Here is a 17,914-nt window from a genome sequence, read left to right as displayed (position 1 = left end):
CATGGTGAAGCAGCTGTGCCCCTGCAGCCCATGGGGATCCATGGGGAATGCAGAGATCCACCCACAGCCCATGGGGATCCATGGGGGATGCAGAGATCTACCTGAACCCCATGGAGGAGCCCCATGTAGTGGGTGGATGCCTGGAGGAGTCTGTGACCCTGTGGGAGACCTGTGGAGAGAGGGGCCCTACTGCCAGGCTGGAGCAGCCTTTCCTTGGAGGACTGCACCCCATGGAAGAGTGACCCACACTACAGCAGTTTGAGAGGGGCTGGTACCCACGATATGGAGCCATGTCAGAGAAGTTCATGGAGATCTGTCTCCCATAGGAGGGACCCCAGGGTCCTGCAGGAGAACAACTCCTCTCCCTGAGCAGTGGGAGCAGCCTTGTATGGTGAACTGACCATAACCCCCATTCCCTGTCTCCTTGCACTGCTGGGGAAAGAGAGAGAGGTGTGGGGAAGGTATTCTTAAGGATTTTTTTTACTTCTCATTATCATGCTCTGATTTTGTTAGCAATAAATTAATTTCTTATTTCTAAGTTGAGCCTGTTTTGCCTCTGATAGCATTTAGTAGGTGATCTCTCTCCTGGTCCTTATCTCCAGCCATGAACCATGTTAAATTTTCTTTCCTCTGTCCAGCTGCAGAGAGGAATGAGTGAACAGCTTTGATGGGTGCCTGGCATCTGGCCCAGGTTAACCCACTACACTTGATATGGGGGGTTGGACCTGAAGACCTTAGCAGACTCTTCCAGTCTCAATCACCATGTAAATCTTGTTTCTGCTTTTCTTTATGTTACAGCAGATGATCAAATAAGCTTATTTTTTCTTTTCTACAACATTTATTTTCTTCCTCAGAATGAAGATGCACATCACTCACAAAAAACAAATGGAATGCAGAGTGCATCAGAAAGCAGTTCACAGTCTGAAATCATGTAAGTGGGATTATTTTACTTTCCAGTGGCACTTGAACTAAACCTGTATCTACTCGATTTGAATATAATTCCAATTTACTGTTGCAGGTTGAACCAGTCAGGAGATAGTGATAACTTGTACTCTGTCTTCAGTGAAGCTTATTGGTGAAAATTTTGATTACTGAGTAGCAGTGCATTAGCTAAGATCTAAATGGTAGATAGGAATAGGGAGAAAGATTTAGCTAAACTTTGAGGAAAAAAAGCTAGTCTTTCTACAGCCAGCAAGAGCAAGAGAATGAAGAAATTCTGCCTTATTATGGGTAAAGCTTTATTGTGAAATTTGATTTTTGGTTTTTTAGTAGCAGGGTCTCACTGAATTCTTTGATATTCAGGGCTGTCCATCAGAGCTTATTAGCTGTACACATCTTCTGTATGGTGTATTTCTTCGTTCTTGTTTGGAAGCTGTTCCTCTTCAGAACTTGGTGCAAGCTTCTAAGATAAAAATACTCCCAACATGTCACTATCTTATCTGTACTCCTTTATGAAGTTTATTGTGATGACTGCTTCTTACATTGAGAAGTGGTATTTAAAGAAGTCTGTACCTAAGATTTCCGGTTTTGCATGATCATTGACTTCTTATTTCATAAGTTTTTTTCATAAGTATTTTAAAAGATTTAGAGATGGGGTACTAGTTAATGCTAAGTTGGTTTTCATACTACTGTCTTTCCCTTTTTGAAGGGCAGATCACTCTTATGATAAAGACTATCAAAGCTTTATTTGTCTTGTTCTAGGGAGAATATAAGAAAAGTTAGTAGTTCCCAATCTGAAGATTATTGATAAGATGTAGGGCTGTGTCAGTGTGTGAATTCCAGGACATGCCATTGCAATGGTTAAGGACACAGAGAGTGATGAACATATCCCATTCTTCAGTAAGATGTGGATGTTGGCAGTAGGACAAGGTATTTGAAAAAAGCTTGGTTTTCCGTGGCTGAGATAGCTTTGAAAGGGGATGGGAGGACAGGAGATGTGGATGCAAAACATTGTATATAGGACAGATTTATATTGTTTCTATATAAAATTAATCACACTGACATGAACTGTGAATTCCTAGGAGAACAAATACTGCTATTTATTTAACAGCAGGAAGTACTTCCTTCAAGTATTTTGAAGTAGATTCCACTGAAAGCCAGCAAAGTTGTTAAGATTTATTTGATGCTCTTTTCATAACTTCATAGCATGTCTTTTAATATCAGAAGGATGCAGTGGGTTTTTTTTCTGTTTATTATCTGGCTGCATGCAATGTCCATGCAATCCATGATGCTTGACCCATGCTGTCTATGATGCTCTTGAAATACATCTTGAACCATATAGAGCTTTAAGTTTCTCTTTGGTAATAATGTGTACAACCTTTCTTTATATCTTAAGGAGAACTGAAAAGTCAGTAAATAGAAGGCACTTGCAAAGACCTAAACCAAATTTGGTGAGATCATCTGGAAGGAGGGAGACAGCAGCACAAGACAAAACGGACGCCAAAACTTCTCCAACTGTTGCAAATGCAGGTGAAAAGGTCAGAAAGAGGAATGTTGCTTAGTGTGTTGTTCTTGATACTGCATCTGTTTTGCTCAATGGAGATATTGTGTGTCAGCAACAGTCTTAGAAATAACATTTTGGGAACTGCTATGATATCTGCACAGTTGTAAAAGATTAATATTCCTTGCCTCTATTCCAGTGCTCTGAAGAGGACACTAGAAGAAACAGAAATGAAGCCGCAGAAGTAGAGAACAGGGATTTGGATACTGCATCTCAGTAAGTATTGAGATCACTTTTCTGGTCTCCTGGTATTAACTGACTATAATTGTTAATTTATTCCACATAGTTATCTTAGAAAAAGATAGTAATAACCGTGAAACTTTAACATAAATTTCCAAATTGACTTCAGCATTTTTTTGGACATCAGGTGGTACTAAGGTAGAAGGTATGTGCTTCTTTCCTGGCAAGTTGATCAAAGCGTCACTTTATGAAATACCAACAATGCCTGTAATTTGAGAGGGGGAGAGCGATAGTGATAACTATGCCTTTGCTTTCTTCCCAGCCTCAGTTACCAGGTAATGGCTCTGCTTCTGGTGCTTGCAGAAGCAGCTGTGGTATGCAGTCTAGTTAGATTCCTCCCCTGTGTGAGAAATTAATCTCCTTTTAATGCGTAGATAAATTGAATTTTCACATATTGTAAGACTAAACAAAGCTCGTTTCTTGTGTGAAGCAACTTGCATAAGTTTGAGCAAATCTTTCTGAAGACAGCACAATTCCAGTAAAGAAATCTGTGCAAGACCTTGTGTGGTTAGGTAGGCTAAGTATTGTACAGTAAATGTCACTGTTCTGGATCCTTTGTGCAGAGAACCCGAAAAAAATGCAATTGCAAAGACGGTAGTTAGAGGATATCGACAGAGATTTAAGCCTAATGTTACAAGAGCATCTGGAAGGAAAGAAGAGCCTGAAAAAGATGCAAGAAGTGATAAAATATCCCATCTACAGCCTGAGGAGGAAACGGAGAAGGTATTCAATGTAGTACCGTGACTGAATATAATGTGTTAGCTAAAAAGCTGATGGATGCAACAGTAATATTATCTTTTTTTATTTACCTTTTTGCTCCTGAAGCCACTTACTTGACTTGCTTTCAGTGACAGTGTGGTGAGAGATTATTACACAAATAGTAGATACTGTGGATGATACAGATACCAATAATCTTTCATGTCCTGCAGCAAATACAACTTCAGGTGTTTGCTGTAGTTTTTACTGCACCTGTCTGACTGAGAAATTTACCCTGTAATTGTTCGTATGTCGTAAGTACAGTAAATTCACGAATACAAGCCACACGGAGTATAAGCCGCATATTTCAGTTTTTGTCCATAAATAAGCCGCACCCGAATATAAGCCGCTCTGTCGTTCGCAGCGAGGACCGCGTGCAATTAGTAACAGAACCGCGGGAGGGCGGGGTTTACTGGCTGAGCTAAGGCTGTGCAGGCTCGGCCCGCTAGGGGCTGCTGACGGGGCCAGGTGGCCGAGCCCGGTGCTGCCGCTCAGGGCCGGCCGCCGCTGCAACTGGGCTCAGTCACCCCGGGTCGCGCTGCCCCGCGGTGGCAGCGGCGGTGGGCGGGGACGGAGCTTTCCTGCACCCGTGGCGCCGGCGGCAGGCACGGACAAAGCACCTCACCTCCTCCCCGAGCCGCGCCCCCCCCCCCCCTCTCCTGGGCTGCGGCAGAGGAGGGAAGAAGAGAGCTCTCCCACCTCTCTCCCCGCCCCCCGTGCTGCCTGCAGGGAGCCAGGGCAACACAGTAACACTGTAACAATCGCGGAATGCCGGCTTTTACTGGCAGGTGCTTGGCTCGCCACCCTGGCTGGCACGTCTGGGGTTGTAAATGTCAGAAAATTATTCACAGATTAGCCGCCCCCGACTATTAGCCGCACTTCCGGGTTTCCACCAAAATTTTTGTCAAATCACTGCGGCTTGTATTCGTGAAATTACTGTAATCTATTTTGTCTCTCCTTGTGAATGGTTAATTGGTCAGTTAGATGATGCTGTACTTCATGAATGAAAGACAGTTCATGTTATAATACTGTGTTTCTGTTCAGAATAATGAGCAAGCTGATAGATCTGATGTTAACAGTGAAGATGCTGCAGAAAAAGGTGACAAAGTCCTGGAGACAATGTCCCAGTAAGTATGAGAAAAATAAGAAGATAACTGCTGCTGTCCAGCAACTTATCATTCTTGTCACTTCTGTAGTTTTTTGTGGTGTGGTAGTTATAGAAGTTTTTGAAGAAACTTCTGCAGTACAGAAATTGAGTGCAAAATACAAATCTTCATTAATTTATGAAACATACGTTAAGCATTTTCATTTTTAGAGTGGTACTTCTAAATTATAAGTCAGTTGTGGTAAATGTAAAATGCTAAAACAAGCCTTAGCTACTTGCTTTTAATGCTAAAATGCATCAATTTCAGTGGTTAAGTGTTAAGGTTAAGGTTAAGTGTTTAATCAGTAGGAGTGAGCGTTCTTAAAGAGTAGTTAAGTGTCAAATAAGATGAAGGAAAAAATCCAATATTTGGGCAATGTAATGCACATATTTATTAAGTGTTGCATTTTTTTTCAGTGAAGTGGCAGCTGTAAAAAGAATAATATGTTTAACAGAGGAGATGGTAAAAAATAAAAACTAAAAAAGCCAACTTTCCCCCAAATACTCACCCACAAAAAAACTCCCAAAACAACCTAAGCCAAGAACAGAAATTAAAAAACCAAAACTTCTAACTTTTCTTTTAAAGGGAGATAGTTGAAGAGGATGGATGGAGATAAAGTGAGTGTGATAATCTGCCAGAAGAATATTTTCGGTTATTTCTTTCATAAACCTGGTCTGTAACTTGATGCTCAGTGTAAAAATGTGTAGAGGAATCTGACAGTTCTAGTAATGCGCTACTGATATTTTTGTATTAGTAAGATAAAAAAAAATTCATGTATTTTCTGAATACTCTAAACTCTAAATATTTGCATATTTTTAAAATTCTTTGTTAAATGAAGTCCATCTGCCTCTAGACTAGATAGGAATACAAAAAGGTTGTCCATTATAGATCAGAAAAAGGTCTCTGTAGTGTGGTAGCATGTTACCAATGGGAAGAGGAAAATAATAGGCCAAACATAAGTTTAAACTCTCAGTCCCCAGTAGATACACTTCCAATTTTATTGTTTTGGGAAGCTAGTAATACATTTTAGGTAAGTCTATGTTAATAGCTATTAAAAGAAAGGGGGAAAAAAATCATTTCTCCAAGTCTCCTCTCACTTTCAGATGTGGTATGTACTTCCTGGATCATCTATATTTTTCTAGGTGTAATGAAACAGCTGGTTTAAAAGAAGATAGCAAACAGATTGTGTTGAATCAAACACCTCTAAAGAGAGGTAGAATACAGAGACCAAAACCAAATCTTGGAAGAACTGTTGCTAGGCAAAAAGAACTGACAGATAAAAAAGATCCTGAAGAGGAAACCCCTGAAGGTGGAGAAGCAGAAAAAGGTGTCAAACACCATCAAGATGAAAACAATGATCCCTGCCTCAAAAGTGTAAGTTTCTTGAGCACTTGCTTAAGCACAATGTTTTGCTGAGTCCTTAGTAAAAGCCTTGGTAACAAAGACCTGATAATTTGTTGTATTGTGATACCAGATCTGAAAAGAGAAATGCAAAGAAAAAATGTCTCAGAAGATTAACCACTTAAAAGAGAAAAATCTAAAGAAAGAAAACTTTTTTTCTTTTATAGTAGACACTGGTGTTAGTTAGATGCACAAGAAACAAGAGAATTCTTAGTGTTTCTGTAGAAAATATTAAAACTTTCTCATTTTTTTTCTGCTCTCCTAGAAGAGAGATTGAGCAAATATTTCTTCTTAGCAGAGTGGAACTTTTATTTGTTTTAGGATTTAACAGTTCATGAAAACACTCAGCCATCCAGTGTGACTTTAGAAGACATTTCTACAGATTCTCAGATGAACTCAATATATTCAAGACAGTGTTTCCAAGAAAAATCCTCAGAAGCAGAAAGCTATGAAAGTGAAAAGGGATTGTCAGATGCCTTGAAACAGATTTCAAATTCCAATACAGGGTAAGGTTATTTTACTTAAATGGAGAAAAGGGATGTTTCAAAGCTATTGGAATCTCTGGGTATCATACCATTTTACGTTCAACTCCAGCATTACAAACAACTTTTACATATATGAAGATGTATTTAATCAAGACAATACTAGAATTTAACTAACAAAACCCCAAAAGCTTCAAAGCATTAAATTTACGTGCTGTTGGATATTTGATCTTTAGGCTATTTCCTTAATATTTAAAAAAATGCAGCTTTCTAAGGCTCAGTCCCTGTGATGATCTTCTCCATGTTGGTCTCCACACTGCATCCCAGTGTGTTTGTATAGATTCTTGAGTACAGGATCTGGTTTCCTATTAAAAAAATACAGTCAACCACATGTATTCTGTAAGTCTTCTGGGTAGCTCTAAACACGATTAGAGGAATGTATTTGTCAGATGTCTATATCATGTTAAAATGTCTCAAATTATCTTCCAGGTCTCAAGTGGAAGTGGCAGTTAACTTACCATTGCTTACCTATTTATAAGATACAGGCTTTTGATGATGATCACTGTGTTTTTGTTGGATCTTTTTCATGTCACTAATGTTGTTATTGCTCTGAGAGCTGTATACAAGTATGCCATGTTGTCCCATGGCTTTTCTTTTTGCTTGTTTCTGTAGGGAATCTCATACTCAGAAGGAAGAGGAGAAAACTGTTGTATCATCAACTCAGCTACTGAGGACACGATTCCAGAGACCAAAGCCAAATTTAAGAACAGCTAGTAGAAAGGAAGTTTTGGACGTAAATAGTAAAGATGCATCACAGAAAGATACCAACAAAGAACAAAGTTTGACAAAGTGTGATAGTGAACGTAGCATCCCTCCTGACACAGATGTAAGGCTTTTGGTTTTTTCCTTTAGTTATATATGAGCTTTTGGTTTTGTGAAATGAAATAGTGATTTAAAAAATACAAAGTTAACTTTTTGAAACACACTTTTCAAAAACTAAAATTTTCTGCGTTAAAACTTCTGTACTTTTCATTTGGTTATATGCGAGGAGGAAAAAATGACTGAATCTCTTGTTATGTGTCCAGATGTCTTTCTGACTCAAGGTGGCATTATAGAGCTGACAGGGAAGAAAGAAAAAATATTGATGGAAGATGGCACAGAGGAAGTATAGATTTCAAGTTATTTTGTCTTAAATAAAAAAGCGTGTATTTGTCCTGGAAATACTAGGAGCTTATTAGAGAACAGTTTCGGAGGAGTTTTTTGGGAGAGTTCAAAAAACTCTCTGACTTTTTCAGAGAGTGATGAGTGCCAGACTTCATAGACATCATAAAATCTCCTTTTGATGTAGTATTACCGCTTTTTCTTGTTCTTGTGTTTACATTTTTCAGAAAGCAGGAAAATGTGAAGTCTTAAACCCACTAGAATCCTTGGGAAAGGAGAAGTCACTTTGCTCTCAGGAGGTTCCTGAGAGGCCAAGTTGTAAATCCCCAAAAACATTTTCAAGATCAGAGGATGGTGAGCTGGAATTCTGTCACCTTGAAATTAGCCAAGATGACATTTCTACTACTATTGCAGGGTAAGGCTTAGCTATTTTTTATTCTTGACTGTAACAATGAAAGAATTTTACAAGGAAATCATTGTGCCATCTGGCAAACATAGCCTAATGAAAATACAGCACGAAATTTCCATTCTCATAGTTTAACACTAATGATACTACAATTTCAGTAGCTTCTATGGTAAGCATGACATTAATGAGCATTTAGTTTATAACTGTTTCATCATCTGAAGGCCTGGATTTATTCCACCTAAGCAGGGAGAAACTAGTTTGCTTACCAAAGAAACCATACAAAAATTGCTTTGTTTTTATAGCAACAAGTAGTCATTAAGGTAGTACCTTCAGTGAGTTAGTTAATTCTGTTGTTGGAAGTATTTGGAAGACCAGTTCTTTGAAATTTTTGCTGGAACACATTGTCATTTGTAATTTAAACTCAGCTGAACTTCTAGTTCACCAGATTTCTCTTAAAAACTCAGTGTTTTTTACATGTGATACTAATGGAACAGGTGTTTATATTTGTTATATGCATTTGTACTAAGTTTTGGATTATTTTTGTTATCTTAACTTTGCATCGTTGACAAAAACAGCACTCAAGAAGAATGTCAGCACACACCTCTTCCACCTGTCCAGCCGGCACGGAACAAGAGGTACAAGCCAAACTTGGTAAGCACTGTTGGAAAGAAGGAGTTAGAAACACCAGGAAATGAGAGGAAGAAAAAGCCTGAAACCAAGCAAAAAGATGAGTTTGACAATACTGTCATGGTAAGCCTTACTAAGAGTAAGCTTTGCCTTCAAAGTTGGTTTGAAGTGCATGTTCACTTTTATGAAATTAAATGAAAACATTGAAATTGCATTGCCTGAAGCTGAGACAATATATTAAATGAAAAAAAATCCCAAGCCCTGGTAAGCTGAGGTGTTGCAGGAATGAAATCTACAACTTGAAGTATTAATTTATTTTTTTTTACAAAGAATCTGCTTTTGTGAAATTGTGCACATTTATACAAACTCTATGATAAAAATGCATAAAAATTAGCACTTTTTTTCTCATTTCATTTTTCTTTTTTGGGTGAATCAAATCTGTGTTGGGCAATCTAGTATGATGTCTCAAGTGAAGGCAGGGGACACCTATTTTTATGAAAAAAGGAGGGTTTTAAATTTGATAAGCTTTAACTGGCTTCATCAATACAGTACCTGATAGTCCTCTATTTCATAGGAGTAACTGTTACTGTGTATCCCCATAGACACTGTACTAGGGACTGTAAAAGATGTGGATATCCTTGAAAGCCATTTACGGTGTGATGTGTTCTCTGTAACTGTTTTGTGGGTTGCACATGAATCATATCATAGTGATATCTGTGTAGACTTGCCTTAGGTTTGGGATACAGCTAAACTTTGCAAGAGTGATTGTTTTGGATGATGTTTGGTTATAGCTGGTTTGGTTCTTGAGCCTATGAGAAGTATTTGTGTCCTGTGTTCATCTCTCATCTCCCGTCTTCCCTTCAGTGCCACAGTTGGTTCACTCCTAGCTGAGATAGTTGCTTGTGGTTCAGCTTTGGCTACTCTAGACTTCTGGCCTGCACATGCATCTGCTCTGTACTGGGAAAATCTGTAGAACCAGAGCAGGTCTGATGCTCCTCTTTGCTAATCAAGCTGTCACAGGCCTGAAGTTGTGAAAGGTTTGTGTGAGTGGCTTCGTTGTGGAACTGGTGTGGCAAATACAGAGCTTATTAGGCCTTCTGGATCTTGAGGCTGTGTTGTTGTGGCTTGGGTGTGTTTGTGCTGCCCGTTGCAGTGTCCAGTTTTCAAAGGCTTTCCATTTGCTGAAGTATCTTGTTTCCACGGTGCTTCATGTATTAGGGAATTGATTGAATAGTAACCAGATAAGTGTTTCCCAGAATGCTTGGGTGCACATAGCATTTAAGAGCTTAACTCTAGGTATCCCAGGAGTATGAGGACTTCTGTTCCTTTTTGCATATAACTTGGATTAGGATAGCATGATTCTTATCTTTATTCCAGTTGGGAAAACAGCATTGTTTCTATTTTTTGTATATAAAATATCTGTCTGTTTTAAAAGGTTACATACTTCTATTTTTCTTCATGCTTCTTTTACTGTAAATTAAAGGGTGAAAATGAAGCTGTATTGTGTCAAGCAGATGTACTGAGCAAAGAGGAATGGGAACAGCAAGAGGTGCCTCAAGTGCTCTCTATTTCTGAAACCTTATTGTCTGAACAAAGCAGGTAAGGTTTGAGTTTATGAGAATTGGATTTGAAAAGCTTTTGTCTGTGCATAATGAGACACCTTTGCAATTGTCAGTTCTTCTGTTCCTTGTTTTTTGCCTTTCTACAGTACTTCATTTTCAGTGCCTACAAACAGCTTCTTCCAGTGTTTTCAGAGCACTTTTTTTTAGCTGCACTCCTTGTCATTGTTTATCTGGTACATACTTGATCTGTATGAGCTCATAGCTCTTCTTGACCAAGGTTTTTTATTACTGGATCTGCATTTGTTTAAGTAGCAGTCACACATGTAAGCTATGTAACATATAAATTTTGACAAATGTCAGAGGCTTGGCTTTCATTGATCCATCCACGTGCTCTTCTATTTTACTGCCACTGTTGTTAAAATAAGATCTTCAGTGTGTGTTAGACTGCTTCGATGTTGGTATAGCAACACAACTTTTTTTCTATGTTAAAAATGCCTTGACATTTTGTTGTTTCTGCTCTAAAGTTAACCATAAATGAGAAATATATTTGAAAATAGCATTTTATCTGTCTTAAGCAAAGCAGTCTAAGTTTCTTGTGTAAGTATTGATTCAAAACTTAAGTGCAGGAGTGCTTTTTTCTCTCCCAGCTAAAGTCAAGTGTGGTTTTTCTGCTTTTGTTTGTTTGCTTTAAATTCACCAGTACTGAAAAATTTACCTCCCAAGAAGGCAAGCTGAGTGCTCTGAAACCAGGACACTTCTTAAGGATTGAGTCTCCAAGAACTAGACCAAACCTAGAAAGAGCAAACAGTAAAAAAGAATCTCCAGTAGTGCAGAAACTTGCTGCCCCAGATGAAGAAAAAATGAATCAAGAAGGGAATCTACCTGTGGCAGAGGAATCTGAAAACCCTCTCTCCTCAAAAGTGAGATTCTCTTCATTTATTTCTGACTACACCTTCTGATGCTTGGCTCCACACTAGCTGTTTTTAAGACATCTAAATGAGGTGTTGTAAATGCATTAATGAATTTCAGCCTAGTAGGAATTCTTTTTCAGTATTTGCAATCTATTATAGAGATTGGGTTTTCCAAAATCCTGTGACACATTGATAAGACATATAAAGTTCACTTGAACTTTGACATTTCAGTCATATTGATGACACATGAATAATTACCTACATGCTGTATTTTTGTTTCTGGGTTTCTCCTGAGCTCCTGGGTCGCTTGTCATGAAGGACTATATTGGTTATAGTATCTGTTTGTATTAGCTAAATGCCTTCCTAGTGGAAGAAAGAACAGTCATGGTGCCATAAACTACTTGGAAGTTTTTTGATGAAGTTTCATCTCAGTTTAACAACTTGATCATAATTTGCAATACTTTATTTTACAGGTGATATGTTATGTGCTAATGTTGGGGTTTTTTTCTTAAAGGATGACGTGGAGGCATTGTTGCTTGTGGGAAATTTGGCTGAGAATGACAATCTAGACATAAATTCAGGAAGCATAACATCAGGAATGCTTTGTTCTTCTAAAGAATCACCAAGTTGCAGCAGCAAGAAAGAGCAAGAAGAGTGTCTATCTACAGATGCTATAGGAAGCATTCAGGATATCACAGAAAGGTAAAGTTACCTGTTGACAAAGTAAAAAACCTCTCATTTTGATTTCTGCTGGGGTAGAGTTTATTTTCTTCTTAGTAGCTGGTGCAGTGCTGCATTTTGAATTCAATATGAGTATAGCATTGATAACACACATTTTAGTTGTTGTTGAGCAGTGCTTACCCTGCGTTGACGACTTTACAGTGTCTCATGGTCTGCCAGTGAGCAGGTGCACAAGCAGATCAGCAGCCAGGACAGCTGATCTGAACTGGCCAAAAAGATATTCCATACCATAGAACATGCTCAGTCTGTAAACTGGGGGGACCTGGCCAGGGGCTGCTGGGGACAGCATCTTGGGAACAGGCTGGGCATCAGTCAGCAAGCAGTGAGCAGTTGTGCATCACTTGTTTCCCTTGCATTTCATTCCCATCAGTTTGTCTCCTTTCCATTATTTTGTATTTTACTTTGTTTTGATTATTAAGCTGTTCTTACTTAAACCTACAAGATTTACTTTTTCTTTCCAATTCTCCTTCTCCCTGGGGTTTGGGGACTGACTGACTGCATGGCACTTACCTGTCAGCTGGGTTAAGCTGTGACAGTGCTTTTAAAATTTTGTGCATTTGTCCTGTTGTTTTTGTGCAGCACTTGCTTTTGGAACCACAGCCTCTGAGTTGTGTTAGCTGCTATCGACTGTGTGCTGTGAAAGCCACTAGGTGGCATTCTTAAGTCATATAAGAGTTTTTAACAGGATTAGGGGATTTTTTTGAAAGGATATTTTCCTCTTTAGAAGGTACTTCATGGGTGAAAGCAGAAGCAGGTAATCAGTAATTTCTCACTAATAAATTCTTGGGGTACAGTGTACCATGACTATGGACCAAAGACAGAGTAGTGCCATTTGCACTGCCTTATAATTGAGAAGTGGTAAGAAAACTTCAAGCTTATTTTATGTTTCTGTAAGATATGTTCTGAGTCTCTTCAATTTTTCTTTCCAGTAGGAGAACTTCCTGTAATGATGCTTACAATGCATGTGCAGTCTGAGGCAGATAGTGCCACTTATATGCAATAGCTCTTTTGCTCAGTCTTAGCTTACACACAGCAGCCCCAAATCAATTTATTTTACAATTGTGCTGTTTTCTGCAATTAACTTCTGTTTTGTATCTGTCTCTGAAACTTGAAAACTCTCTGAAATCTCTTCCATAAATTATATTAAATCATGTCCCAGAGTCTTTGTGATAACAAGACAAGGGCCTTACTTGACAGTCTTCTTGTTTTCTATGATGATGGACTTTCACAGACTCACAGGACGGTTGAGGGTGGAAGTCCTAGAAGTCTTCTGCTCCAACTCCCCAATCAAGGCTCCTGGAGCTGGTTGTCCAACATTGTGTCCAGACAGCTTCTGAATCTTGCCAAGGATGGAGACTCCACAGTCTTTCTAGGCAGCCTGTGCAGGTGCTTGGTAACCCTCACAGTGAAACAGGATTTCCTGGTGCTCAGAAGGAACCTGTCTTGCACTGTTTGCCCATTGTCTCTTGTCCTGTCACTGGGCACCCCTGGAAAGGGCCTGGCTTTGTCGTGTTTACACCCTTCCCTTGGGTTTTTGTGGAACTGTTGAGGAGATCCCCCTGAGCCTTCTCTCCAGCTTGAATAGGTTGAATAGTTCCTGCACCTTCAGCTTTTTGTCCTAGGAGACGTGCTTCCAGCCCTTTACCATCTGTGTGGCCCTTTAAGGGGCTGTCTCCAGTGTGCCCAGGTGTCTCCTACCAGGGAACCCAGAACTGGTCAGGCCTCCAGGTGTGGCTTCATCAGTGCTGAACAAGGGGTAAGGATTACCTCCCTTGGCCTGCTGGCAACGCTTCTCCTGCTGCAGCCCAGGTCACTGTTAGCTGTTAGTGCAGCCACAACACCTTCGTGGTTCATGCTCAACTTGGAGGCCACCAGGACAGCTGGGTTCTTTTCTGCAAAGCTGCTTTCCATCTGGGTGGCTTGCAGCACTCATTGGTGCCTTGGGTTGTTCCTCCCATGGTGCAGGTCTTGGCATGTTCCCTTGCTGAACTTCCTGAGGTTCCTGTCAGCCCATTTCTCCAGCCTCTGCAGGTCCCTCTGGAGGCCTGTATAACCTTTGGGTGTCTTAGGCAGATCTAGAAGGAATTGCTATCTGTAAACTTGCTGAGGTTATGCCCTGCTCCAGTATCTAGATTTTTGTGGAGATCCTGAACAGGGGTCAAGATAGTATTCACCCGTGGTGCACTCTGTTGGTTGTTGGTCTCCAACTGGACTTCGTGTGACTGATCGCAAACCTCAGAACCTGACAACTCAGTCAGTTTTCAGTGTACTTTCAGTCCATACTTCATCAGCTCCCTTATCAGCATGTTAGAAGAGACAGTGTTCAACAGTATTGTAAGCCTTACTGGAGTTCAGGGAGACGCTATTCACTGCTGTCCCTTCTTTTATCAAGCCAGTCATTTCATTGAGAGATATTACCAAGTTGATTAAGCTTAACTTTCCCAGTATGAATCCATCCTGAATACTCAAAACTTTCATGTGTCTGGAAGTAGTTTAGTTGTTCCATCACTTTCCAGTGGACTAAGATGAGGCTGACAGAATTGTATTCTTCTGGATTATTCTTAGTCCCTTTTTATCAAATCATGAGCTTAGAAGGCCAGGATTTCTGCCTTACTGATCTGAATGTGTTTGAACAGACATAAGAATTGTATCCTTTTTTAAATCAGTAGAACCTTGTGCACCTGAATTAGTGATTATAGTGTTCCTATGGCTGCTTAATTTTGAGGACCTGTGTTGGTATAGCTGACACTTTTCGATCTCTCTGATTTAATGTTGTTTTCCTTCCAAAAAATCTTTCCCAAAAGTAATCAGGAAGGTCCACTGCTGCAGACGAATTAACTCCTTTATGCAATGGTTTTTTTCTTTCTTTATGTTTTTTTTTCCATGTAGCCACGAAGCAAACAAAAATTAAAAACACAAGTTCATTTCTTGCTAGAATACTAAATATCTGATTGTGAGCCAAGCTTTTAGAGTGTACTTTGTAGTTCTTCAGAAGTGAAAGTTGAAACATATTTTTGTAGGTCCAAAGATAAATTAAGTTCTGGAGAAGAAAGTGGACAGAGAGCAAGGGAAACCCATTGGAACCCAAGGCCAGACCTAATGAGACTTACTAGGAAAAGAGATTATCTTGAAGAGTGTGAAAACAGAGAAGAGGACAACACTGAGAGAAATGAAGAAGAGTTTTTGGTGTTATTAAAAAAATCTGTATCAGGGGTAAGTGTTGATCATGTATTTTGAGCCAATTATACCTCAATCCTTTTGCCAAAGTTCTTAGAAAGATAGCTGGCACAGAAATCCAGTATATGAATGGAAAAGGTTAATGTGATTATTTGACTTTTTCAAAATCCACTATTGGAAAGTATGCTGAATAAATGGCCTTATTATTTAAATACTGTGGAAATACTTAATATACACTGTTGTCTTAAGTTCTATGGTTTATATGATCAGAAATTTGCTTTATAATAATTGCGTGCTAACATTGTTTAAAAATAATTTACTGTTTGTTATTAATTGGAAAATGGAAAATAAGGTAGTTAACTAACCTCAGATACTACCTAAAATCTGCGTTAGTATACTTAGAAATTAAAATGAGTGTGAACAAAGTTCAGACCTTCTTAAATGTGCTCAGTAGGCCTAACTTATCCCAAATTAGTTCCATCTTTGTCTAATGCTGTGAAAACTGAGTCAAGTTTATCTGGTGTTCCCTATTTTCTATATGGATGATTAAAACCTTCTAGTTAACGTATTATTTTAGCCAAGTAGCCATAGTTGACAGAGCTGTGGTTGCTGATGTTTGTCTGTGTATGTGTTGAATAATATTTAAATACTTCATATAAAGTATGATAGTTTTTTCTTCCTACCTTGTTCCCATGGCAAAAAAAAAATTCGTACCTGCAAGTTGTTTTTTAATACGTAATTTTAGAAAATGATTCATCTTTTCAGCTTCTAAAGAATTGTTCCTCTTGATAAATTGAGCATGGTCTCGGTCTGTTAAGTACCAGCAGCACTTGATATTCAAGCATCAGAGATGATACCAGTTAGTGACAGCTCTGCTACAGAGTCCAAAATTAAAGAGGAAGAATAGCCTAAGTTATCAGAGATGACAGCTGAGCATGTTCTCAAGATCCTCAAACTGAGTTAAGTCACCAAAACCGGTTGCAAATGTTTGGCACTTAATATGGTAATAATTATCTCCTCTGTTCAGCAAAACTCCAGTACAGTGGAAGCTGGATCCTTCTCAGAAGCTACAAGGAAACACAATTTTGCAGAGCATGTTGAAGAAATGTCTCATAAGAGAGTCAGGGAGGACATTACACTCCAGTCTCCAGGGATATCATCAGAGAGTGAGAGTCAGGTAGAACAAGATAGTGATTCTCATCTTTCTACCTCACAGGAAAAGCATTCGGACAATCTCCAAAGGTAAAACAACTGTTTTGCTTTATAAACCAAACTCAGTTGATTGATAATTATTGGCCATAGTTCTGCCATGTGTTGTGTGAGTGCATGCAGCATGTCAGTTTTTGTGTCTTCCATCTGAACTTAGCAGATGTGTGCAGATACTCCTTCATCTCTGCCTATATTCTCATAAAATGAACACAGCCAGCACTCTCACTAATCCATCCCATAGTTTCAACAGAAATTCCTGATTTTATGGGGAGGACTTGAGAATACCTATATTTGGGGGTACAGGGATTGTGGGATTAACCTAAAGAGAAATTTTGTGCAAAAAGTGTCCTCTGATGCTCTGATGTTTATCATTACTTTTGATACTCAAAGTGGTTGTGCCTGATTTTGAGGAAGGAAACTGTAGGTAACTGATTATTGAAGAGAATGCTGTCTGAGAAACCAAAGCAGATAAGTAGCTACCATCTAACAGTTTCAGTTTGTAAACAGTTGTCTGATCAATTAAACTATCAGAGTTTGGGGCTTCTAGTATAGCTTTAGCAAAAGACAGCTGGAATTGTTCTCATGACTTAAGTATGTGACTTCCGCATCTCTCAAAATTAAAATTATTTCATACTTTTCTAACCAAGGAATTGTGTATCTTGCAAGTTCAATTGTGAAGATTTCTAGTATTCTGAAACTGCTTAGTACACATTTGCAATCAGTACCGTCTGTACACAGGAAGAAATTAAATTTCTGATTAAATGCTTATTAAGTTAAGAAGTAAGTAGTTTGCAGTGTTGGTCACAATGATGAGTTTTTTTAATTGAGTTTATATTGCTTTGTAGTATCCCTGTCTTTGGAAGGTCTTGTATATTTTTCTTTTTGTTCTGTACTTTAGAAGGCAGTTTAGGAGATCATCAAAACAGACAGCACTGCCAGAACATGTGTTGGAGCCAAAAACTGCTACTTCTACCTCTGAACGTGAGGCTGATTGTAGTCAGAAGGGGAGTCAAAGGCAAGAAGCTAAACCGCGTGTTACCAGAGACAAAAGTTTGAAAACTACACAGAGAAGAAAATCTGGGAAGGAACCCAGAAGTTCAAAGATAACCTTTGTTACCCTCCGGGCTTCTGAGGAGGAGGAGGATGAGGAGACAGATGACTTTGAGCTTGATGATGAAGTTGAATGCTTTGCATCAGAGGAAGTAAACAAGGCTCCAGTGTTTGTTCCTATAGGTCTTCGATCTCCAAAACCAATTCCTGTGCAGATACAGGAAACCATGGAGGAGGTATTGTGTAGCTGGTTTCTACATATGTAACCTTGTTCTGATTGTTTAAAAAGATTTTATTCTAATTGTATCTCTGAGTATTTGGGTTTTACCCAAGCTGAAGTTAAGAATGGTGTTGAGAGTAGTAGGGATGTTATTTGGCACATACACTTGGTTTTGAACTTAATACTACATCAGCCTAAAATCTAGTTATGTAATTATGTTTACAAACTATATGGATCTGCAGGGTACTCACCAGTTTGTTTACTGGGATTGAATGAAGGCCCAGACTCAATGCTCATCCATGTGTTTTGAGGTCCAAGATGGATCA

At 39.0% G+C, this 17,914-nt stretch overlaps 1 protein-coding gene across 2 annotated transcripts in view; it reads left to right on the top strand.

The window, feature by feature from the left end:
- The window catches only part of LOC117010374 (transcription factor TFIIIB component B'' homolog), a 54,965-nt gene that overhangs the window by 17,759 nt on the left and 19,292 nt on the right, over positions 1-17,914 (top strand). For both annotated transcript variants that reach the window (XM_033084792.1, XM_033084791.1), the window contains exons 13-28: positions 855-931; positions 2,336-2,477; positions 2,640-2,716; positions 3,304-3,463; positions 4,541-4,623; positions 5,784-6,015; positions 6,364-6,548; positions 7,197-7,410; positions 7,913-8,100; positions 8,667-8,841; positions 10,202-10,317; positions 10,981-11,200; positions 11,706-11,893; positions 14,953-15,145; positions 16,137-16,351; positions 17,217-17,604. In XM_033084792.1, the coding sequence (XP_032940683.1) occupies positions 855-931; positions 2,336-2,477; positions 2,640-2,716; positions 3,304-3,463; positions 4,541-4,623; positions 5,784-6,015; positions 6,364-6,548; positions 7,197-7,410; positions 7,913-8,100; positions 8,667-8,841; positions 10,202-10,317; positions 10,981-11,200; positions 11,706-11,893; positions 14,953-15,145; positions 16,137-16,351; positions 17,217-17,604 (2,853 nt within the window). The remainder of the gene's footprint in view (positions 1-854; positions 932-2,335; positions 2,478-2,639; positions 2,717-3,303; positions 3,464-4,540; positions 4,624-5,783; positions 6,016-6,363; positions 6,549-7,196; positions 7,411-7,912; positions 8,101-8,666; positions 8,842-10,201; positions 10,318-10,980; positions 11,201-11,705; positions 11,894-14,952; positions 15,146-16,136; positions 16,352-17,216; positions 17,605-17,914) is intronic.

This window comes from Catharus ustulatus, chromosome Z, assembly GCF_009819885.2.
Source record: "Catharus ustulatus isolate bCatUst1 chromosome Z, bCatUst1.pri.v2, whole genome shotgun sequence".
Taxonomy (NCBI): Eukaryota; Metazoa; Chordata; class Aves; order Passeriformes; family Turdidae; genus Catharus; species Catharus ustulatus.
Note: the sequence above shows the minus strand (reverse complement) of the source record. Positions and strands in the feature narration are given on the sequence as shown.